We start from the raw sequence: 25,670 nt of genomic DNA, 5'->3' as shown, positions 1-25,670 counted from the left end.
TGTATCGCATATTCAGTATGAATATGCACATATATACATATAGCATGTCTTTTTATAAGTTATAAATTGTGTATACACACACATATATGGGAAGGAAGGGGTGTACGGCAAGGACACTGAAGGGTGGTATGAAGACAAGGGATCCATGAGGCAGCAGGCAGCTGCATGTCCCTGTGGCCCTGGCATTACCTCAGCTATTTAGTACTTTCTATGTAACGATGAAGTGGTTGATGTGAGTAAATATTTTTGTGGAAATACTTGGAATTCAGTTTTGCTTTGTATCTGAGTGAAGATGTGGGTGAAAGAGCCAGAAAATAAGCCAAAAACTGAGATCTGAATTACCCCAGGCAAAAACAAAAAACAAAAAACAAAAAACAAAAAAAGTATTCCTTAGAGGGATAGATAGATGTCATGTCCTTCAGGTAATCCTTCAAAAATATCATTTTTGGAAATTAGGCATTTAAGGTGAAACTTCTGTACAAACACAAGGCAGTCTCTTGTAAATTAACAATCACTTAGCTTTTAATTGTTGAAGCCCTTAATATGATAAATTAAAGGGCCCTCCATCATTTTAAGTCTTTGGGCTGATAGTATAAGAAACCAAAGGGAGCTCTAACATGTTCCCAATATAAATCAATTTCATTTTCCTTTCAACATTAGGCGAGAAGGCATTTTAATCCCCTAATTGCTATTCCTAGGGAATAGGAAAAAAATTAAAGTGGGTGTTACCAAATACTCCCCTGACATCAAAATCTCAAGTATGCATATCTGTAGAGTGTCTAATTTACAAAGTTTAAATGCCTAGGGAACAATTTAAAATAATCTAGTTGCAAAACGTTCCCCTAGGTAACTTAATGAGATGATTTGCTGAATACAGCTATTATTAATAAGCCAATTAAATGTTGAAGGGCAGCTACTGAAAAAAATGGTCATTTGCCTTTGGTATAGCTTCTCTTAAGCAATTCCTTTTTTTTTGGTCAGAAAATAGCAGGGCCATATGGCAATTCAGGGCACTTCTTAATAGTGATTCTGAAGTCATACTATCAGCATTCAGGAAAATATTGGCTATCATCTCTATAGGGAGGAGATTAGAGGCAAGGTGTAAGGGTCACTGTTTTCTTATTTTCAGGGGCTGCTTGATGCTTTTACTCATAACAAGAAACAGTTTACTGACTCCTTTTGAAGTCTCATGAAATTTATCACCAACATCATTTTAAATATAAACTGAATAATTATAAAATGAGAGGACAACACAGAAGGTGAGCTCATACAAGCAAGATGAAGTTTTGATTCTTCTGACTCTCATGTCATATGATTTCAGATTTTGTATGTCTATAAAGCAGTTCCTGGTTCCTGGATTCCCTGGTAGCATGGTTCAGGTATTCATACTTACATGACCTCACAGAAGTCCCAGAAATTATTTAAAACTCCATTTGCTACTCCGAATGTCAGAGAGGTGACTGATCAATCTGGATTTTATATATATAAAATATATGTATGTATGTATGTATTTATTTATTTATTTATTTATTTGAGACGGAGTCTTGCTCTGTCGCCCAGGCTGGAGTGCAGTGGCGCAATCTCGGCTCACTGCAAGCTTCGCCTCCCGGGTTCACGCCATTCTCCTGCCTCAGCCTCTCCAAGTAGCTGGGACTACAGGCGCCCACCACCACGCCCGGCTAATTTTTTTTTTTTCGTATTTTTAGTAGAGACGGGGTTTCACCGTGGTCTCGATCTCCTGACCTCGTGATCCGCCCGCCTCGGCCCTCCAAAGTGCTGGGATTACAAGCGTGAGCCACCGCGCCCGGCCGTATATATTTATTTATACATATATTATATATAATTGCATATATATATATATACACACAAGCATATATTTTTATATATATACACATAGACCGTTTACAGAATTCAAGAAGAGTTTACAAATGGGCAAACGAGAATGGTCAAAGGACCTGGCTTGAATAGCATGGCAGTATCAGATTCATCGAGAGACCAGTGAGTCCTTCAGAGCTGTTCTGGGTAGAGGCACAAAAGTCTCCATATCAGAATATCCAAAAGAAACAAAAAGGTACTCATCACTGTTACCATTAAACCTGGGACAAAAAGTTGTCTTCTGAGAAGGATATTAATTTTAAATTTAAAACATCAAATTGTATATAAAATTATATATACACATACGTATGTGTGTTTTTGGAAGATTTGAAGGTTTGAAGATTTTAGCAGAGTTCTAAATTTAAATCTCTTTTTTTCATGATCGTAACAGATTCTACTTGCCTTTGTTCCACGTGCTGATGCTTGGTAAACTTTTTTAAAAATTAGGCCCTACATAATCTGTTGCTAGTCTCCACCACCCACACAGTACTTAAGGCAAAATAAATCTAATTTTTCCTATTCATTACCTTCTGTGTTCTCATATCTATAAACATTGGCAGTGCATTTTTTCTTGTGTTTCTTATTTCTCATATAATTATTCTATTTATAATACTATTTATAATTGCATAACGAGCTAATTTCTTTATTGATTTCTTGCTGTATTTGTTCATTCAGACAACATATAGTCTATCTATACAAAGAAGAATAAAACTCATCCTCTTAACTCACGGCAAAGAAAAATTACTAAAAAGCTTGCTAGTCTTTAATGTCCATAAGTATTCATTGTTTAAAAATACTTCAAAACTTAAACTATAATGGCTTTAAATAAATTTCCACGTACATACATAAACATTATTAACTGTAACATATGTTTTCTTAAGGACCAAAGCTTGATTTTACTTATTTATTATTTTAATGCCCTTTTCAAAATTATCTTTCTTATCCTGTGGCCATTGAGATAGTGTACAACCTTGTGGACTCCAAATTACTTAGGAAGTTCAATTAAGACTTACAAATGCTAGTCCCTATAGTACTTCCTCACAATTGATTTTAAGCTACCAATTATTTTAGCGAGGGAAACGTATTTAATGTGCCAACACTAAGTGATAGTTATGATCCCATAGCTACCATCAAATTAGAAATAAAATGGTGAGAAACTCATGGAAGCATGTAAAAATCTATTTACTAAATTATATGAAGTTAGATTGACACTATAAGTACAAAGTAGATGTAAAAATAACTTCATGATTTTTTCCAAACATTTCATGAGATTAATATGTTTGTCTTTATTTTCCAAACACACGGTTTAAACTTACTGTTTTATTGTTAGAGACATTAATTTTCATGAAGAGTCCACAGAGATATCTAATTCTGCTTTTATTACTCTAGTTCTGTTCTAATAAATTCTGTCTTCATAATGGGTGAGTGAACAAAGCCATGTGCTGTATTACAGGTTGACAGAATAATGGTGTTTCCTGGTTCATAATCTACAGGAATTTTTACACTTTCTATAATAGGATATAGCTATTCTTGTCCCTTCCCAGTGAAACCCAAATTAAAGGCTTAGATTCAGTGTCTGCTAGAAATCAAGTGATATGAGGAATATATTGCCTAAATTACGTTGTTCTCAGAATATAGCCCTGTGCACAGTGGAGTTGAAAGATGTGGCCAAAGAAGAAATCAAGAAGTGAAAATCTTAGAGATGTTCCTTATTTTCCAGATTCCTCTATGTACTTTTTTCTTCATTTTTTATTAAAAATATATTGAATATGTCTAAACCATTTTTCAAGTTATTCAGTTGCACTTTACTCCACTGTGGAGTTCATGTAGTTTGAGAAACTAATAGATGAAGTAGTTTGGAATCATATAAAGAGAACAGATGATCAAGAACTTTTTGAAGTAGTTATTTCACTTTTCAATCATGGTATCTCCAATTGGATCCTCAGAGCATGATGTTGACAGGATGGAGGAGGTGGAGAAGAGAAGAGACAACAACAAAATAGGGATATATAGAGTATTTTAATGTATGAAAATAGAAGGCATACTATCAAGTGATATGGTCAAGAGAAACTGTGCCAGGATGGCTGTATATGAAGGCACAGGAGCTGGGCAGTTGAGCTGAGATGAGATAGTGATTGAGGGGTTGCCTCTTGTCCAGTACTGCTGCCATCCATATTTGGACTGTTATGAATTACATTCTGATGTCTGTTCCCTCTCCCCACCAAGTCACTCAAATTCTCTAACTTTCCATTTGCCCTTGAAAAAAATGTGAAAAAGTATCACTTTATATTTGATTAATTACAGAATACAAAATATCCAAGAGTGAGCAATGCCTATCTTGTAATACAAAGGATATGGAACCACTCCCTTTACAACATTTGCCATAGGTGCCTAAATTTCTACTATTAAAACAATGTCCCCTGTTAAAATGATAGTAGCTCTAAGATGGATAACTTAGTAATTGATTGATTATCAGACAATTATAGTTATGTATGAATTAATACAATCAATCGTTTCCAATGTGTTATGAAAAACAGATCCTCTAGCACTTCTGGAGTTAGAAAGGGTTGGAAATTAGAAACAAGAGGAGGGAAAAGGACATACTTTTACTGGAGTGGTGAGCACAGACACTGGGTAAATGGGAAGAAACCAGTCACTTTTACCATTAGGTTGGGAGGAGAAAGGGAAAGGCGAGAAGGGAGGGAAAAATTTGTTCTTGTTTAAACTTTATGACTAAGCCGTATCAACTATACCTTACCAACTATGTGCAAAGGTAAAATTTATTGAGTACCATTATATGAACTTGAGTCTCTTCAATCTTACTAATCTCATTATGTTTAAAATCTTACTTATTTCTACCCATCTGTGTTTCACGCATAACTTCTCAAAAAGATTAATTCTAATCCACATTTAAAGAAATCAATATGAATTTGAAGTCAGATTTTTAAAATAGTAATTTATGTTTTAAACTATGTATATGTATACATAAATATACGGCTGTCTAAAATGTCGTTATTTCCATTTTGTGACTCTGCTTTGCTCTAAATAGATGCAGTGTTACTCAAGAAATATTTTTGATTACATCAATGACTGGGGCCACTACTGACAATACAGTACAAATAAAAATATACAACACGTTGTCTCACAACTAGTCATTGCATTTTAGAGTCCACTGTGGGATTTTATTAGAATTCCTTACAAACTGTTACTATCCCCCAGTATTTTGTACAATAAATTTTTTCATCCTAGAACTGTGAGCAACAATGTGCATGGAAAGCCTGTTCTAACAGTCCAATTCATGAATTCTGGCCAAGCCTATCTCCCTAGAAAAGATTATCTCCCTTCTACCGTGTTTACAAATGTGCAAATGAGAATGGCCAAGAGAGCTCACTTGAGTATGAAAGTTGGGACAAAAACTTGTCCTCTGAAAGGAGTATTAATCTTAAATTTTAAAAATTGATTTGATATCTAAAATTAATTATTAAAATATGCCATTCAAAATCGAATTTTTCTTTTTTATTACCCCTCAGAGTGTAGATGTTTGAATTTAGAAGCAGTAATATTATAATTTAGAAAATTGGGGATATGTGAGAAAAAATTGAAAATTAACCCACACACTACTATGGAGTAATTATTTTAAACATGATCTGCTAAAATATAATTAACTTGGATAGCACTAATATGGATTCAGTCAACATAAGCATAAAATGCACGTTGTATGAATCTTAGAAAATTTAACTTAAAATTGTGTTTCATTTTTCACTGATTTTACAGTAGGCGCCAATACTCCAAGGTACTTACGGAAAAAAAAGTTGAAGAAATTATTTTCAGTGGTTTTTGAAATCATCTTTACTGAAGGAAAAAGGCAGTTGTCCATAGTGCCACTCTATGACTCTGCAACTAGTGAACATTGTTTACCTCCAACCGCTATCAAAAATCCGTGTGCAGCTTTTAGCTCTCCCAACTTCCTTACTAGATAGTGCTAATTAAACTTGAAGAAAAGGATTCCCTCTTCCTCAAGTTCACCGTGGCCATTCTTTGTTAAACATTATGGATAAATAAGTCAAATTATTTGATCAATTTGTTTTGAGGTGTGATTTTTCTAATAATATTACCTAACATATGATTGCCAGGGGACTTAGCTTGAAGTTACTAATAATATCAAATAAAATGAGAAGCTTGTCAGCAAAACAGGGGAAATAATATCTCATTTCTGAAATGTTTACTAGTCCCATTTCACACCTAAAAATCATAAGATGAAAACCATGAGAATATTTTGATGATCCATGCTTAGATTTTACAAAAAAATTTTAAAAAATCACAATGATGACTGTCAGGAATGGAAGGAAAATTAGCATTTATTATCACAATTACTAAATACACATTCTCTCCTGATATGTTTATAAATTCAATGCAACTCAATTTAATTTGAAAAAACCTAGTATGATACGATAATAAACAAGGTACTTACACTTCTGTATTTCACAATGTATTCCAAAATAGGGGCCCCTCCATCGTCCTGTTTGGTGATGCTGAGTTTAAAGCTCTTTCCACTGCTTGGCTGCCCATGTATGGATGGAGGACTTGGTTCACCTAGATATGCAATACAACATTTCTTCATTTGCACACATTTCAGATACCTAGAGAAACTATATTTTAATAAAAAGAACAGTAATGTAATCAAAATATATGGTGTTATCCTGGATTTACCATTTGACATTGCCCTTTTGTGATATAATTTCTGATCATTCACCCCATCAAAGAAGCAGCAACATTATAAATCTAGAAGTGTCATGCCGAAACTGTAGCCTGAGGACCAAATATATTGTTTTCACTGATATGCAAATGCTCTGAGAAAAGTATAGCATTGCACAAATGTAAAACTTTATTTCTCTCATTTTTAATAGTATTAAATCATTTTTATTTTCTTAATGTAAATTTAGTTTGTAAATGTTTTGTAAGCATTTATTAATAAGAATACATTAACACATCAATCTGTATGGAATATATACCTACCAGTAAAGATAATGACTTGCAATTAGTAAATCTGCTTTAATAAGCATTTTCTTTCCTGGGTGCAAATTTGAATAAAGTTTGCAGTATCCAATTTTATAGACCTGTGTTTCAACATTTCATTTTCTTCTAGGTTCATTCATATACTTGCCTTTGATATTATTCTTCAACATAGAGATAGCCATATAACAATGATGTTTATATTATTTTGAATAGAACAGGTTCTACCAAAGTGCAATAATTTTCAATGTGAGGGGCCAAGAAAAACAGACCATGGACTGAAAAGGATTTCATATCTCTAAACTGGAATGACCTGTTATTTCTTCTCAGCAGATTATTGTCATTTCTTTTTTCTTTCCTTCTTTTCTTGATTCTTTTTTTGAGGCAGGGTCTCACTCTGTCACCCAGGATGGAGTTCCATAGTGTGATCATGGCTCATTGCAGCCTTGACCTCCCCAGACTCAGGTCATCTTCTCACCTCTCACCTCAGCCTCCCAAGTAGCTGGGACTGCAAGTGCATACCACCACACCCAGCTGATTTTTTTTAGTTATTTTTTGTAGAGACAAGGTTTTACTGTATTGCCCAGGCTGGTCTTGAGCTTCTTGGTTCAAGTGATCTGCCTGCCTCAGCCTTGCAAAATGCTGGGATTACAGGTGTAAGCCACCATATCTGGCTGGTTATCTTAACCACCAGCATTGGGAATGGAGAAAAGAAACTTACCTGACAGATTTTATGATTACCAACAGAGAGATACTCTGTAAGATAATATATTGCAGCCATTTTGACTGTCCTAATATATATACATAAAGATATATATATATACACACACATATATAATGATATCTATATAAAGATATATATATCAGGCAGTGTTATGCATAGATTTTTATAACAGTGGTTCAGTCGTATTTATTATGTTTTCTCACATTTAATTTATTTAACATAAAGGAAATGTTAAGTCTTTTAAAATTTAATCTTTACTTTATGTAAACTCAATTAACTTACAATTCCCCAAAATATGATAGTTACCAGAACAAGGCTTCTCCTGCAGTCACTGTTGTAATGAATTAACATCATGATTCCTTTTTTGACACTTAGAGCCCATATAATTTGTGGAACAAGGTCAACAGTCAGGCCTCCACAAAAGAACAAAACATTGAACATGTTACATAGACATTTTTCTTCTCTCTCCCAGAATATAGTCTGAAGACTACAATCCAATTAATCAGACCATAAATAAGAAGGACACTTTTGCAATGAGGACAATTTCCCGGGAACAATTTTTACTGTGTGTATTCTAGTGCAATCTTTTTTTTGCCTTGCTCTAAAGCAAAGTTATTTTTATGTTAATAAATCTGAGATGTCACTGTCTTCAGAAACCACTTCACCAAAGACATAATTCATGTCCCAAAAGTGTTGAAACATCTCCCTACATTTTAAAACCTATTAAATTTGCAAGTGAAGAAAATGACAAAAGAGAATAAAAAATAGAGACGATTACTTACGAACTGGTAATGTTTGGAAGATTTCTATCTTACTGTAGTCTCCTTGTCCCTTTCCATTTACAGCTGCAACCCTGATTTCATAAGTTGTATTTGGTTCCAGGTTGCTCAAAACAACCATTGCTAGAAGAAAAACAAAACAAAACAAAACAAAGATATATATATATATATATATATATATATATACACACATATATCTAATTGGACGCATTTTAGTAAGAAAAACAAATCAAACTATTACAATTCTGAGTGAATAATTTCAATGAAATCTTTCCATGAAATACCTAAAAAATAGATAAGTCATATAAGAAGAAAATGATTTGTGAATAGTTCTCTTCTTCACCTCTATTTTAGCTTTCCTACCCATGCACTTTCAAAGAAAATTACCCGTTTCATTTGTGACACATTCACAAAGTAGAATCTTTTTAATATCCAAAAACCAAGAATGATGTTAATGATGCCAAAATACATATATTCTGTATGTGTCTCAAGTAGAAGTACTCTACATAGAGTATTTCTATAGTATTTAATAGAATCATGGAATTTAATATGCACATTGGCTTCCAATGTGAGGTGATTTAGTCATGTCAAACAAGTGTGACATAAGTGGAAACTACAGCAAAAATAGTTTATTCTACAATTTCAAATCAAATCAAGTTGTTTTAATTCTAGCTTGAAGCATACTCATAACTTGTATTTTCACTCTGAGTTTTCTTCTCATTTAAATACTCTACCAGACCTGGATTCAATAAGACACTAAGGAAGAATATGAAAAGGTATAGGGAAATAAAGGTTACTAGAAATATCTGGGTCATGTCAATCCTTGTTATTTGACCCTTGATAATTTTGGATGCAATTACAGATTTCAAAATATTACATCTTCACAAATTCATCTGATGGGGCTACCAGAATTTTATAGCTGCCACTTTCTTTAACTGCTTTTGCTAAAGAAAGCAGAAACTGAGCTAGGGGATATAACAATGTCCTGATGAAAATCAAAAGGAAGTTATGTCTGGTTTACACAGTAACTCCAAGTCACATAATCAATTAATATTAGGAGATATAAAAGATTAAATCATAGGTAATTAGGATTATCTTTGCAGAACTATAGTTTTACATAAACCATGACCAGAAATGATATACATGCAATAACATTGTAATATAATTTATTAATATGTTATTTCTAATAATTATAATTTACTAGATAACATCTTCTCTGTATTATATGAGGATACTTAATGAATTTGTTGTGATACTTCCTTGTGTTCCATTCTTTTCCTCAATATTTATAATCATGTTATTTATTTAGCATTTTGTTTGTTTTCTATAGAGACGGGGTCTCACTATGTTGCTCAGGCTGGTGTTGAACTCTTGGGCTCAAGCACACTGCCCACCTCAGCCTCTCAAAGTCTGGGATTTCAGGAGTGGGCCACTACATCTGGCCTAGCATTTTGTATTGTCATCATTTAATCTATATTGAATTACTTATCACATTCTAGAAAAGAAAAAAAATACATTGTTGAATGTACCGTGTCCAAAATTAAAAGTAAAAAAAATATAAAAATTACTTAATACCAGATAAATATTAATGGCCACAACATGCATATCAACCAGACATTACTTAATCCTGTACAGATGTTCTAAGATCAACCAAAAAATTAAATTTCCAAATGGCAAAATTTAATTTCGTATTTCTCAATTTCTCAACCTTATAAGAAAACTGAACTTGCTTTTTAGAGTGTACTGCCTTACTGAAGCCTCAGATTATAATACATTATTTCAGATTTAAGGGAGGCCAATTGGGAATAGACTGATTGGCATAGAAATCCTACCGATTAGAAGCTGCAAGGATAAATGGCAAAGTCAAGGCTTGAATTCAATGATTTCTGACAAGGTAATGACCTGCAAACTTTTCAGGAAACTCAAACCCACCTGATAATTGGTAGTTAATGAGTATATAATTTAAGCCCCAGAAAAGTATATAATTACGCTGAAGAGAAAATGAGTGCATAGATAAAGAGTTGTTTATATAGATTATGGAATGAGAAGAGGAAATTTAACCAAGGTTGCTAAAATGCTAGTAAATTGGAATTTTGCTGTCTTTAAGATGAAAAGCCTCTGCTGAAAGTCAGCATAACATGAATTTGTTTTGATACTTCCTTTTGTTCCATTCTTTTCGTCAATGTTTACAATCAAGGCATTTATGTAGCATTTCATTTGTTTTTAATAGAGATGGGGTCTCACTATGTTGCTCAGGCTGGTGTGGAACTCCTTTAACAAGAGTTCAAAAATCACAATATTTTATTAATTTAATCAGATAATAAATATTTTTAAAAGCAAAAGCAAAGGTGAACTAGGCTCATATGCCCCCGTGCTATATCTAGTCATGCTTCATTAAGGTAAAGATTGCAACAGAACACAGACTGTGCCATAACATCATATTGACCGTCCAAAGGCCTAACATGCTTTGGAATAAGCCTGGAAGAATAAATGCCCTTTTATAAAACAGCCAACTTTGATATATGGTATGCCTTTCCATATTTCTGTGATATCCTGGTGCAGCTGCAACATCATTTTAAGAGCATTCAGTAGTCTGTGACTTGGCTGTGTTGGTGATGACATCTGGCAATGCTTATATTCAATTGTATTTCTTAATACAAGGCAAAAAGAGAAGCAAAAGAATTTAAACATACACTTTCAATTGCAAATACAATTCTACATAAATCAGAAGTGTAGAGATCATTATTCTAGATATGATTTCTTCATCTTTGTAGGTTAAAAATTGATAACAGCAGAGCTACCAAAGTACCAGGGCAAACCTACTGTGAGAAAAGTTGAGGTTATTACTTAGGTTAAACAATAAAGATGATACTCACCCCACATACCCCAGCAAAAAAAAATCAAGTGCAGATCATACTTGAATTATCTGAGTATTTCAGGCAAAAGCTGCTTCTGGCTTGCATTGTCAGCAATCCCCTTCCTTTAACATTTCACAGGCGCTATGAGGAGCTTTGCGTGCCCGACTACCTCTGCCAAGGGTAAGTATTTCCTTAGTTACGCTGTATCAACTCAGAATGGAATTTCCCTGTTTCCTCACATGTTTCTGTTCTCAGAGTCGAGGCTTACCCATGTACTGACTGAGTTTCACATCAGTTGGCAGAGGAAAGGAGCGAAGAGGGCACACTGATGGCTAAACTGCTGTTACAGTCCTAGGCTAAAACATGCAAACTGAAGCTGGCCAAAGAGAGGTTTTATAGATAACCTTTAAAATTATAGGGAAGAGGCATAAAATAAACCTATTGATGTAAGTTTTGCAAAGTTTATATACAAGAAGTCAGTTTGTTTTTGAATTCTGGATGCAGGTTTTGATACAATAACTCTTATTATGAGGCTTATTAACACTGTGTGAACATGAAGATTATTGTGTGAAATGGAACGCCACACATTGAGACTACGTTAAAGTGAGAGAGGGAAAAGATTTGGAGGAAGCAAAGCCTGGATCTGTAATTTGACTTGCCTTTCTTAAATGAGAGGATATATACATTAAATCATCTGTAATTTACTGGGATTTTACCAAACATAAGAGTTTCTGAACACCCAAGGCAGGGACTGAAAGAAAACTACCACTTGGAAAATGAAAGGCTGTGTACTCAATAATAGAGTTGTACCTCAAATTATGAAGTTAGTTAATGTGAGATTTTCTTTCCCTAAAACTGCATATACAAATAGAACAACAGAACCTTAAACTGAAGTGTGGGATGGGTTCTTGCCTTGTAATTTATTAGAAATTCAAACTCCAGAATTAGGAGAAAGCAGATCTAGATTACAAACTAGTAAAAGCTTTTAAGGACACATGTATAAATTAAGGTATTTTAAAGCTATATTTAGTCAGCATGATTTACAAATCTTAACACAGTTCTTCCAAAAATTATAAACAATCATGAATTTTTCTTTGACATGGCAACAGAAATGAGTTCTCTATAGAATCTAGTTTCCTGCACTAATATTTCTACATGATTTATATGTAATTGAACTTTAGAAATAACACTTTATCACCTGTCTATAAAGGCAAAAAAGACAAAAAAGTCAAGATACATTAAAATTTTAACTTAAAAATGACAGAAAAATATAAATCTTTTTACAATTTTTACAAGTTTGGAAATGATCATAGTAGAGAGAAAAATTTGAATTTGAAAGTTTATTCTCTTTTTATTAGAGAACCAGACTTTATTAAAGGGAACTACACAAAATAGTTTTTTGTTCCTATAATGTATTATAAATTACTTCCTGTTGGCTGTCAAGAGAAGTAGAGGCTATAGAATATTTACAACAATTGCAACAACGACATCAACTAAATACATATTTGGTAACTAATTAAGCTCAGCAAAATCCTAAAGTAAGATTAATTTTATTCATATTCTCTTTCCTTTCTCAAACCCTGGCTCTCTTCATGGGGTTTTTGTCCTATTCAATGTAAGCAATTACAGTCTCCCCAGATGTAGAACTGCTTTATCTCCTAACCCCAATGGAACTGTTCATATTATCAAGTACTGTGCAACAATTCAGAGAGCTATGAGAAATTACAAAGCTCAGCAAGGGTAAAACTGATCATTCCAAATAACATTTGGTGTTAATCTCCTCAGATAGATCTGAAAACACAGTGAAGTCCCTCAAGTTTCTCACTTAAAAAAGCTTTTGATCTGTAAACAATTAAAAGAAGCAAAAGCAAGTCTATTTCTGAGAGAATTATCTGACTGACTTCTGCAGGAGTTAGCAACAGGCAAAATAAAAATAAATTTTTACTGTTTCTATACACACGCAGAACATTTTAATACTTTGACGCCAGCTACACACATAAGAATGACTTCAGAGATAATTCCATTATTAATGACATTGCCTTTAAGTTTCCTTAAGAAGCTTAGGTATGTAATCATCTCAGTTCAATTATATTTTCACTTACTTCTGAAATTTACATTTGCATTTTTGCACAAATTATATTGTGTTTGATGTTCTCATTACTTGCATAATATTAATAATATAATCTTAGTTTTTTTAACAGTACTTAAAATATTTTATGAATCATACTATAACCTGTATGCATACATATTTTGGTGTAAATAACTTTTATGGATATATTATTGGTTAAAAAAACATTTATATGGATATATATTTTGATGAACAGTGGAAAGAAAAATTAATCTAATAATGATGTGTCATTTGTCTAGGACTTTCATCAAAACAATATGTTGATGGCATTATTTTAAGATCACAGTTCAGCACATCCAAATTTTTATAATATATTTATTGTACTGCTTATGTAATTTTCCATCATGAGTATAAGTTATACTCAAAATAAACAATTTAACAATTGGAGTTTAATTGTTGTGAGATTTTATACAGGAAGTACCTATTACCCTTAAAATCAGATGGCTTCCTATTTAAATAGAAAAACTTCCCCTTATATAAAAACATTAAAAACATAACAGTTTCGTTGAACAAAATATAGGTTTCATAAGCAATTTATATTATTTTTCATTTCAAATATAATACTTCTTAGGATACGTAAAATTATTTATTCAAGAAAAATTCAATTGATGTTTTTTCAAGGTCCACTGAGTATGTAAAATATCATAAATGTGTAATTACTAAACATTTCCTTCTATAGTCTAAATCCATAGGTTTTTATAAAATATTCATAAAATATCTTGATGATGTCAGATAACCAGAAAATTGCTAAGTTTTTTCACTCACAAAATTGCTAACTTCCCAACATGTCCATACTGCCAAATTCTTTTTCTGCCACAAACTTTTTAATTTTTTTTTTAGCAGGTGAACTGGGATGAGTTAAGGTTTTGTAATTAAATGCTCCTCTCTCTTCTGTGCTGACAGAAACTCTAACCTCCATTTTAGCTATTTAACCTCCTAATAACATCTGTATATGATTTTTCTCAGTTATTGATCATGCCCTCATTATTGTATTTGGCTACTATACTGTGAGAATCTTTTTATTATAAGGATCTTGTGAGGACATAAATACTGTCCTCAGCCCTCATCTAGCCTACACATTTTAAATGTAAAATAATAATTCAGTAGTTAGTTCTTTAATTTACATTTTTAAAAATTATACCAAATGAAACACCACTTTTAAAGAAATCTGACCTGATCAGGGCACTTGTTAAATCTACAGTAGTTATCCTTTATTACAAATGCACTCTACTCTTGTTGCTGAACATTGAAAACAAATTTTACTTTTCCAAATTAAAGTTTGTTTTAGAGAAAAATCTACTATTCAAGTCCTATCTGATCCTATTTCATTTAATACCAGAACTAACAGAGTTTGGTTACATTCTCCATTTCCTACACCAGTAAAGGGAGGCTCAGAAAGATGAACCAGCCACTAAGCATCAGAGTTTGGATTTGAACATGATTCTATTGTAAGTTAAAGCTTTGTATAACCCATAGCTTTATATTGACCTATTAATATAAAACTAGAGTACACTGCCGGGCGCGGTGGCTCACGCTTGTAATCCCAGCACTTTGGGAGGCCGAGGCGGGCGGATCACGAGGTCAGGAGATCGAGACCATGGTGAAACCCCGTCTCTACTAAAAAACAAAAAATTAGCCAGGCGTGGTGGCGGGCGCCTGTAGTCCCAGCTACTTGGAGAGGCTGAGGCAGGAGAATGGCGTGAACCCAGGAGGTGGAGCTTGCACTCCAGCCTGGGTGACAGAGCGAGACTCCGTCTCAAAAAAAAAAAAAAAAAAAAAAAAAAAAACTAGAGTACAGAGAGCACTTTTTAGTAAATGAAAATCCTCATAAACATGAATTATAAGGAAAATGTATTATCCCCCAATAAAACATTAAATACAAACAAAAATAAAAATGATAAATAAGAAAAATGATCTACTGTATATGCTTTTCTCCCAGCTTTATTGAGAGATAATTTACCAATACAAATTATATATATTTAAGGGGTTTAACTTGATGTTTTGATATATGCATACATTCCAAAATAATCACCACAAATTCAAGCTAATTAAACATATCTACCAATTCTCATATTTACCAGTTTTTTAATATGTTTGTATGTGTACACTTAATATGTAGCCTCTTAGTACATTTTAATATGTATTGTTAACTATAGTTACATTTCTTGTTAACTTAGCACATATCCACATGTATCATTAATATGGTATTATTAATTATAGTCACAATGTGGTACATTGTATCTCTAGAATGCATTCATCTTGCATAACTGAAATTTTGTATCCCTTGATCAACATTTCTTCATTTCCCTTATATCTCACTCCTGGCAACCACTATTTTACTCACTGCTTCTATGAGTATGATTCTTTTAAATTCCACATATAAGTCAGATCATGCAGCAATTCTTTTTTAAAGGCTGAATAATATGTCTATATACATATGTGTGTACATATAAATAATGTATATAAATGTATAAATATGTATAAATAATATATAACAATATTCTATATTCTAACATATAAACAATTATATAATATATAAACATTCTATACACATATGTATGCATTCAGGAATATTATATGTGTGTATATATTATATATATTATAAATATGGCATGTGTGTGTGTGTGTGTGTATTTTCTTTAACCATTCATTCGCAGATAGACATTAAGGTTGTTTCCATATCTTGGCTCTTGTGAATAATGCTACAACGAACATAGATGTACACGTTTCGCTTGAGAATATATACCCAGAAATGGGATTGCTGAGTTAAGAAATATCATACTATTTTCCGTAACAATGTACAAGTGTACACTGTTCCCTTTTCTCTACATGCTTGCCAACACTCAACTTTTCTCTCTTTGAAAAAAAAAGCCATCCCAACAGGTGTGAGTTGATATCTCAATGTGGTTTGATTTCATTTCTCTGATGATTAGTGATATTGGGCACCGTTTCATACACCTACTGGCCATGTGTATGTCTCCTTTTGGGAAATAGCTATTCTAATCCTTTGCTTATCTTTTAATTGGGTTATTTGGTTTTTTGCTATTGAGTTGTATGAATTTTTCATATATTTGTGGAGACTCACCCCTTATCAGGTATATGGCTGACAAATAAGATCTCCTATTTTATAGGTTCCCTTTCACTCTGTTGGTTGTTTCCTTTTATGTACGGAAACTTTTCATCTTGATGCAATCCCACTTGTTTATTTTTGCTTTTGTTGCCTGTGCTTTGGGTGTCATATGCAAAATAATCATTGTGCAGACCAACGCCAAGAAGCCTTTTCCCTGTATTTCTGTCTTAGTCCATTCTGAATGCTAAAAGAGAATACCATAAACTAGGAGGCTTATAAACAACATAATTTTATTTGTCGCAGTTCTGGAGGCTGGGAAGTCCAAGATCAAGGAGCTGGCGGGTTCAATGTCTGGTGAGGGCCTGCCTCCCGGTTTATACATATGTCACTTTGTCCTCACATTGCAGAAGGGGCAAAGCAGCTCTCTGGGGCCTATCTAATAAAGGTACCAATTTCAAGGCTAAGAAGGCTCCACTCCCATTGCTTTGAGCAGTCCTGCCCCTAAGTGTGCTCAGTGCCTGAGCCCCACTCCTACACCAGTTCTCTGCCAGGGCCCAGTGGCTCTCCAGAGCTAGGGACCTGAGCCTGCAGCTCTGCTAAGAGGCCCTTCCTCTGAAATCCATGTGGAGGCATCCACGCTCCCAGGGCCTGGACACATTGTGCCCTCGTGGAGATGGTTCCACAGGAACATGACCAAAGTTTGCTGCCCATGTTCTCTGAAGGGGCACCCACCATGTCCTACCCGAGACCAGGCCCCAATGAGGCCACACCTGGGACAATGAGAGGCATAGTGCTGGCGTAACAGGAGCAGAGCTCACAATGTGAGATGGCACTAGGAGATCCTGTAGGCACCTTCAAACCTTCCTTTGAAACTTCCTGTCCCCTAGGCACTTGAACCCTGATCCTGTGATGGGAGTGGCAGCTCTAATTATCTTTGTATCTGCTTCATGGACATTCCTCCATTGTCTGGAAAAATAACTCCTAGCTTCGACTGAGATGGCTGATCCATGCTAATCAAACTCTATATCAAATGTCCTCCTGGCCAAACCCTTAATGTTCTTTCCCAGTTTTTCTCGTTTGTTACAAAATGGATACGGTAAAAATTTTCCAAATCTTTAAGTTCTGCATCCCTTTTGATTAATAACTCTATCTTTAAATCATGTATTTCTCTAGCCCTTTAATATAAGCAGTCAGGAAATTCAGACTGCTTCTTCAACACTTTGTTTAGAAATTTCCAGGCGAATATCTGATTCCATCACACACAAGTTGTAACTTACAAAAAACACTAGGATACTAACATAGTGCACCTGAGTTCTTCACCAGTTTTTTTTTTTTCTTGAGAAGGAGTCTTGCTCTGTTGCCCAGGCTGGTGTGCAGTGGCATGATCTGGGTTCACTGCAACCTCTGCCTCCTGAGTTCAAGCAATTATCCTGCCTCAGCCTCCTGAGTAGCTGGGATTACTTTTTAAAATTTAATTTAAGGTCTTTTTAAAATTAATTTAAAATTTAAGATCTTTTTAAAATTTAATTTAAACGATTAGAGGACACAGTGTCTTTCTCAGAATATTTTACTTAATTATGTGTTTCTGAGTTCTCATTAGACTAAAAAATGTAAATCCATGCTGATTATCCTCATGAATTGCTAGCACTATAAAATGAATACAATTCAGCATTTTCCTTATAGTAGTTCACAGGAGCACATTATAATCACACTAAAAATACAGAGAAGAGAGATTCAGAATAAAGTCAATCAGATTCTCTGGTTAATTAGAGATTTGATTCTTAGGCCTTTTGTGGGAAAGATGCATGTACCAGCCACTTGTTACTATTATACACTCTGGCCAGCATATTCTGTCATTTCTTAAAGTATGAAATCAACCTATTTATTTCATATATCCCATTCAAGATTCTCAGTCAAATTTGCTAATAATGATGAATGAACTGTTCTTGCTATATCATTTGTATTCTCTACTATGGAACATACCAAATCACACAGAAAGCCCAGAGGCCTTGTTAGAATGTGAACAAGATTTGAGGTCAACGCACCAACTGCAACATTAGGCAGGTTTTTGTTTCTTTTTTTTAAAGTTTTCTCTCTTATTTTCAAAGGATTTTTAATATTATATTGGGAAGAAATTCATAATAATATTTAAAATTTGTCTTTGCTAAGCCATTCTTCTCTATAGTTAACCCAGATATCTCCATTAATTCTAATAAATTGCTTGTTATTTTTCAATGAAATTCAAGTCATAAAAACCTACTAATCTCTGAAGATATTTGGAAACATTTATGTTTCTTTCTGTCCTTTGTTGTTGCTTAATACACATTTTTCATTTTCAAGTTATTCATTTAAATATTTTAAATGAATTAATATGAATGGTTTGCTGAGATTTTCACATCACTAAATATTTGTGACAAGAATTGTATTCCTAAATAATAATTCGAATATTTCAGGAAAATATTGCGTTATATTTTTCTAATGCTATTTTGAAAGATTACACGTTATTTTGACATATAGCATTTTAAAACATGTTTTCTGGAGAAGTTAAATTATGAGGACGGTAATTCTATGAATAAACATTTCTATGAAGAATTTATTTTCTTATGAGCATGTCATAGAAGCTGAAGATGCTTATTTGAATTATTCTATTGGATCTCCTCCTAAATTAAAAAGAAAAAAAATCACTTGAACCTTGAATTTTACAGCTCAAAAAAATGAATATTTCTAAATTAAAGTTGCAGTGAATACAAATAATTGTAGTCATTTCTTAAACTATGAAATCAACCTATTTATTTCATATATCCCATTCAAGATTCCCAGTCAAATTTGCTAATAATGATGAATGAACTGTTCTTGCTATATCATTTGTATTCTCTACTATGGAACATACCAAATCACACAGAAAGCCCAGAGGCCTTGTTAGAATGTGAACAAGATTTGAGATCAATGCACCAACTGCAACATTATTATAATTGTATATAATATAATATATATAATAGTATAAATGTAAAAATGATGAAATCATATTATTCCAATAACTTTTGATTTGGGATATCCTGGTTGTATTCAGTCATCAAACAGGACAAATTAAACATTTTTTTTTTTTTTTTTTTTTTTGCCAATAGGTTTCCTTTTAAAATAACTCTGAGTGGAAGATTACGTTAGAATTTGGGAAAGAAACCATGTGATCTTATTTGGCATACAAATTTATAATGGTAGATGTAAAAACATGTATAATCTTCCATTATGAAATTCATTTGTATTAGGTAAAGCTTAATAAAATGCAAAGAAGAATAAATTAGTAATCCTAATTGCTATCCTTAGGCAAATTTGTGATAATTTCCCCTTTTATCTAGAGAAGGAAAATGTATATTAAGGCTATGAACATGCAAATAATGGTACTAACCACCTGCTTAATGAGAAAGACAAGTGCAACCTGTTTCTGTTATATATTTCTTTTTCTATTTATTAAGAAATTTGAATACTTCATATCTGCTACAAAACCACAGAGCAGGTGTTTTCTCCTTAAAGCCCTGGTTTTTTAAAAGCCCACCAGGATTTAGATGCTTGAGAAAGCTAACACTTATATTTAGCCAGACCTATTTGTATATCAAATATTCTGAAGCTATCTTGAATATGTTTTTTAACCTAGGATCACAAAGTTTGGCATTAATGAGATTAATTAATACTGAAACCAACGAATACAGGAAAGTTGAAACCGACAAATGCAGGAAAGTTATTTAAAATATTAAGTTATTTAAAATAGAATAAATATATTAAAAATATAATAAAATAAAATATAATAAAATATAAATTATTTAAAATATTAAAATCATTTTACAGTCTAATACACATTATTTTGAACACAATCATATATGAGTTGCATGACACGGTTTCATATTTATGAGCTGTACCCATACATAAGTTAGGGATGTTAACACCTTAAAATTATATATCAAACTCACCACAAACAGTAAAAAGCAAATGGAGAAAATAGCTGCTGGAATGTGGGATTCAAATATACTGACTGAGTTTATCTAATTAGATCAGTTGGCAGAATAAAACAAAATTCCAATGGGTATACACAAACATACACACTCCATATATACAATTTAATATGAATTAGGGAAGAATTTTTTGTTATTATATTCTCACTTCCTTGAACAGTGCCTTGGTACACCGTAGGCTTTAGTTGTTTAATGCATGAAAAATTTAACATCACCCTATATTTTTGTAATTAGCACAGGAAAAGTATGATTTCACTGTGTGTGTCTATATATATATTTAGAAAAGGGTAGGTGGTCAAATTTCTACAAAGTTAGATCAATTAATTCCACAATATATAACTAGAAATCCTAGGCATGGTAAATCATAACTTACCTTCATCATACTGTTTAAAAACTCAAAAAGAACATTCATAGGACGCTGAACTACTGTCATTGTAGACCTCTGTATTTCAAGAATAAAAACACCATACCAAAGAAAGAAACAAACAAAAACAAACCTTAACTATAAACATCACCTTATATTCTAAGGACTAATTCAAGAATAATACAGGGGGAAATTAAATTTCAATATTTTGTGAACTAGTAAAGATGAGAATTTCAAAAATGGCACAGAATCATTTGTTTAATCCAGAAAAAGAAGGAAAATGTATATCAAGTGATACAATGCACTAAGGATTCTTCATCTTTACCAAACATATGGCAGAAGGTAACTTTTACTTTTATAACCCCAGAATTTTGCTTCATGTGGTAAAGGAGATTTTGAGACAGGTTGTTCCCTACTCAAAATGATCCCTTTTAATAATGTCAGTACTTAAAAATGACCTCTCCTATACTCCTTTCTAGAATTACTTATGAGACTTTCAATAATGTTCCATGACATTAAGGATAAAATGCAAAGTCTTCTCCATAGCCTGTAAGGCCCTATGGGACATTGGCTTGGCTATTTGTCTATTCTTACTTCATTTAATTCCTCTCTCTGATCATGCCATTCCAGGCAGGACACCCTTCATACTGACCTCTGCCAAGGCTAGGCTTCCCTAAGTACTTATGTGATCACGCACTCACTTCATTCGGGGCTCTGCTTAATCACCACCTCCTCACAGACCCTGCTGACTCCTCTTTATAAAATTAGTCCCCACTCCCACCCCCATTTACACAGCATCTTGCTCTGCTTCATTTTTCTTCATACTTTATATCATCAACTGTTTTAAAATTATAAATTTTGATATATTAAATATTATATATAAACTATATATATTGTTATTATATATAATATATATTGAATATAATATATAATATAAAAATATAAATATATTTATATTTATATTTTTATAAAATATATTTATATTTTTATATTATATATTATTTTTATATATTATATATTTATATATTATATATTTATAGATTTTATATATTGTATATAATATATTATATTATATATAATTATATATTAGATATAAATTGATATTTTATCTATTGATGCATCTATAAATACATCTTCCCCCCCCCCCACAATGTAAATTCCATGAAGACAAACATTGTATTACTTTCTTCACTATGGAATCTCTAGCAACTCAAAATTCTAAAATCTCCCTAAACATAGTAGGTGCTTTTCAGTTTTTGTTAAATTAAATGAATGAGCATATATCATTTCAATTAAGATGACCAAGTAGGAAGTCATTTGTGTTAGAATATGTATATATACATACACACATATGTATATGTGTGTTATATTATATATGTGTGTGTACATACATCTATATGTGTGTGTGCTCAGTTCACATCTATAAATCAGAGGAGATAAATAACCTCTTGAAAATTACATAAGAGATAAAGTCACTAATAAACTATATCCTAAAACGAAAGAAAAGGAGCGTTCTTTAAAGCTATTCAGAATCTGAGCATCAAGAAATAGAGTAGGCAGGACAAATATTTGTAGAATTAAGTGAGAATCATTTGTCAAGAAAGAGAGTTGAAGATAAAGAGTGTAGTATGAGTGGCCCAACCAATAGATGGGGAAAAAAGACAACACTACCATGGACAGAAAATCACGGGCCTTGAAACTTAAACCTCCATTTTTTGCTGTGTGTTTCTGTGTCACAATGAACTGTGGAGATGAAGATGTCTGGTGAGGTTTCCAAGTTGAAGCAGCTTCATGAAGCACATTATTTTCTCTGTGATGTGAAACCTATCTTATTTTTCATTCACATTACCAGAACGGCACAGGCTTGCCCTGTCACCAAGGGGGATTCCCTTTTGTCTTTAATGTTAGATAACCCAGTAGAAGTAGCACATATTACACAGTTGTTAAACACTGCTTTTAATTTAAAGGGTGGGAGAAAGAAGTAGTAACAATTAAGATTGTGCTTTAGAGGAAGAGAAACTACTATTTCAATTTTACTAAAAATGTCTACTTATGTCTGCACTTAGAATAAAATAAAATGTTGCAATGGAATTGTTTAAAAATCTGGGTAAGTAGAATGAAGGTTTACTCATGTTCATTAAGAATTAATATTGAAGAACAGCTAACTACATAACATTACTTCCCAGAAAAGCTTGTGGATTCTCTTTCTATAAATTCCAAAGAAAGAATAAAACAATCAATGTGCTTAGACGGTTTAATTTGATTTGACCTGGACATGGTGATAATTTATAGATGTTTGAAAACAGTAACTATTTAATTTTATTTGAGTGTAAACAAACTTAGTAATTATATAGTCCATTCATTCATCTCAAATGATATGGAAGACTCAAAGAGCCACATGAATGGTAAACAGGCCCTCCAATGTGCAGTCAAGACAGAGAGGTGTGACTGATGTCATATTGCTTAACAAGTGAGCAGCTGGCAAAATACCTGTATGAGCAATAGTTACTATAGGGTACCACAGGAAGAGAAAACTATTTCCACTAAAAATGAATCTCATGAATTCTCATATAAACGCTTGGAATATATTGGACCTTGGAGGAGATATATATATATATATATATATATATATATATATATATATTCCTACTTCTTTCTCCCACCTTTTAAATTAAAAGCAGCATTTAACCACTGTGTAACATGTGCTACTTTTACTGTGTATTCTAACATTAAAGACAAAAGGGAATCCCCTTTGGTGACAGGCTATATATATATATATATATGATGGGGAGGAGGAATAACATAAATTCAGGCATGACTGTAAGAAAGTAAAATGCATATTGGACATAATAAGTGGACAGACATGAAAGTGCCAAGTATTTATACAGAGAAAAGATATGAGGTAAGGCATAAAAGAAAGGCTAAGGCAGGGCACAGTGGCTCATGCCTGCAATTCCGGTGATTTGGGAGGCTGAGGCAAGAGGATCACTTGGGGCCAGGAATTTGAGACCAGCCTGAGCAACACAGCAAGACCTCTTCTCTAAGAAAAAAATTTTAAATTAGCCGGTGTAGTCCCAGCTACTCAGGAGGCTGAGGTGGGAAGATCGCTTGAGCCCAGGTTTTGGAGGCTTCAGTGAGCTATGACTGTGCCACTGTACCCCAGCCTGGGTGATAGAGCGAAACCCTGTCTCCTAATTTATAAAAAGAGGCTAAGATATTAAGACACATGAGACACACACACACACACACACGCATATATTAAAATAGTATATATATACACACATACATACATATATAATGTGTATATATACACAGTATTGTCATTTATTCAGTGTGATTATTTAAATTGTAATTTATATTATTTGATTGGATAAATTGAAAATATTTTCTGATTTATCTTTGTGTACCCTAATAATTGATCTTTCAAATACCCTGGAATAGGTGCATCTTTAAATAATACTGTTGTGTGCAATGGAGGTTTTGTAAAAAGGGAAATCAGGCAGTGCATTAGTTTAAAAAATCAAAACAGTACATTAGTTTAAAAGATTAAAAGAAAGATGAACAGACACTGATACACAGAAAAAGAACGAATACAAGATGCTAAAATAAGAAAAATTAATAATATTATCTCCATAATCTACACATAAAGTAAAAGTAATGAGAACCAAGACAGTACCAGCCTCTGAAATCGTATCTGTACATGTCAGTCTGTGGCGTTCATCACTCCCTGTAGGATGGTACTATTGAAATAGAAGATTAGAATCTTCCTGATATAAGCATCTTAAGCCATTGAGTGAATAATGGAATGGCTCTGTACCCCTCTTTAACCTTTGAGGACATTTATATACTATAATAGATAAAATATTTAATGTTTATAGTAAGTAATTTTAATAATCAAAAAGTCAAATAATGTTTAATACAATAGTGTATGTTGGCATAATTTCAAAAATTTTATAGTTATTATATTTAAATGTCTTCTAAAATGCGCTATCAATAAAATTCACTATCAAAATGTGCATGATAGCCCACAAGAATTCTTCACTGGGATTAGGGACTTAAAAGCTACATTCTAGCAAACATCATATTTACATTGAATTTTAAATTTGCCATAAGAGTGTATGTTTGAGCAGTCAGATGAGCTCTAATTTTTTTCTTTAAGCTTCTGGGAACTATGAATACTTTCATTCTCCTCCTGTGGATTAAACTCCTATAAAACACTCATGAAATATTCATATTTGTTTTCTCACTACTCACAAACATTTTTCTTACATAAATTAATATCATTTATTTGTACTATTTGTTTGATTCATAAAATTATGCATGCACAGAAAAGCTCATTAATATTATTGAAAAATTTAAAAAGTATTTGCATAGAAGTTCTCCTTAACATATAGCAGAGACCAGGCTGAGTACAGAATTATATATGAATTTGTGTCTTCTTCTTAAGATAAGTGAGGAGGTTTCTAGCAGACAAGTAATTTTACCTAAAATTGTTATTTTGCTTAATTTTTCTCTTAGCTTAGTGCCTGTATACTTTGATCTACATGGTTTAAATTCATTAAGAATGTAATTACATACAACATCCTAATTTAGCTATGGTTCTCTTTATGGGTGCAATGAACACAGTCCAAGATATTCTTATTTGAATTTTAACATACAGAAACCTTTCCACAACGTGCAAATCAGAACAAATTTTCTTTCACTGAAAATATGGAATTAGTGTGGATTACTTTTCTTCTTTTTTGCAATTCATAAGTTTATTGCAATTTCATTTAACATAGTCAGATGAATTTTATAGTCAATTTCTCCTTTACCATATGAAATATAGTCATTTAGAAATGATAGTCTTTTT

The 25,670-nt window shown here is 32.7% G+C and overlaps 1 protein-coding gene across 5 annotated transcripts in view; it reads right to left on the bottom strand.

Moving 5' to 3' along the window:
- The window catches only part of NCAM2 (neural cell adhesion molecule 2), a 562,762-nt gene that overhangs the window by 69,414 nt on the left and 467,678 nt on the right, over positions 1–25,670 (bottom strand). For all 5 annotated transcript variants that reach the window (XM_030806254.1, XM_030806255.1, XM_030806256.1 and 2 more), the window contains 2 exons: positions 8,395–8,514; positions 6,347–6,468 (listed from right to left, as the gene is read on the bottom strand). In XM_030806254.1, the coding sequence (XP_030662114.1) occupies positions 6,347–6,468; positions 8,395–8,514 (242 nt within the window). The remainder of the gene's footprint in view (positions 1–6,346; positions 6,469–8,394; positions 8,515–25,670) is intronic.

This window comes from Nomascus leucogenys, chromosome 25, assembly GCF_006542625.1.
Source record: "Nomascus leucogenys isolate Asia chromosome 25, Asia_NLE_v1, whole genome shotgun sequence".
NCBI classification, from domain to species: domain Eukaryota; kingdom Metazoa; phylum Chordata; class Mammalia; order Primates; family Hylobatidae; genus Nomascus; species Nomascus leucogenys.
This window is presented reverse-complemented; position numbering and strand designations above follow the sequence as displayed.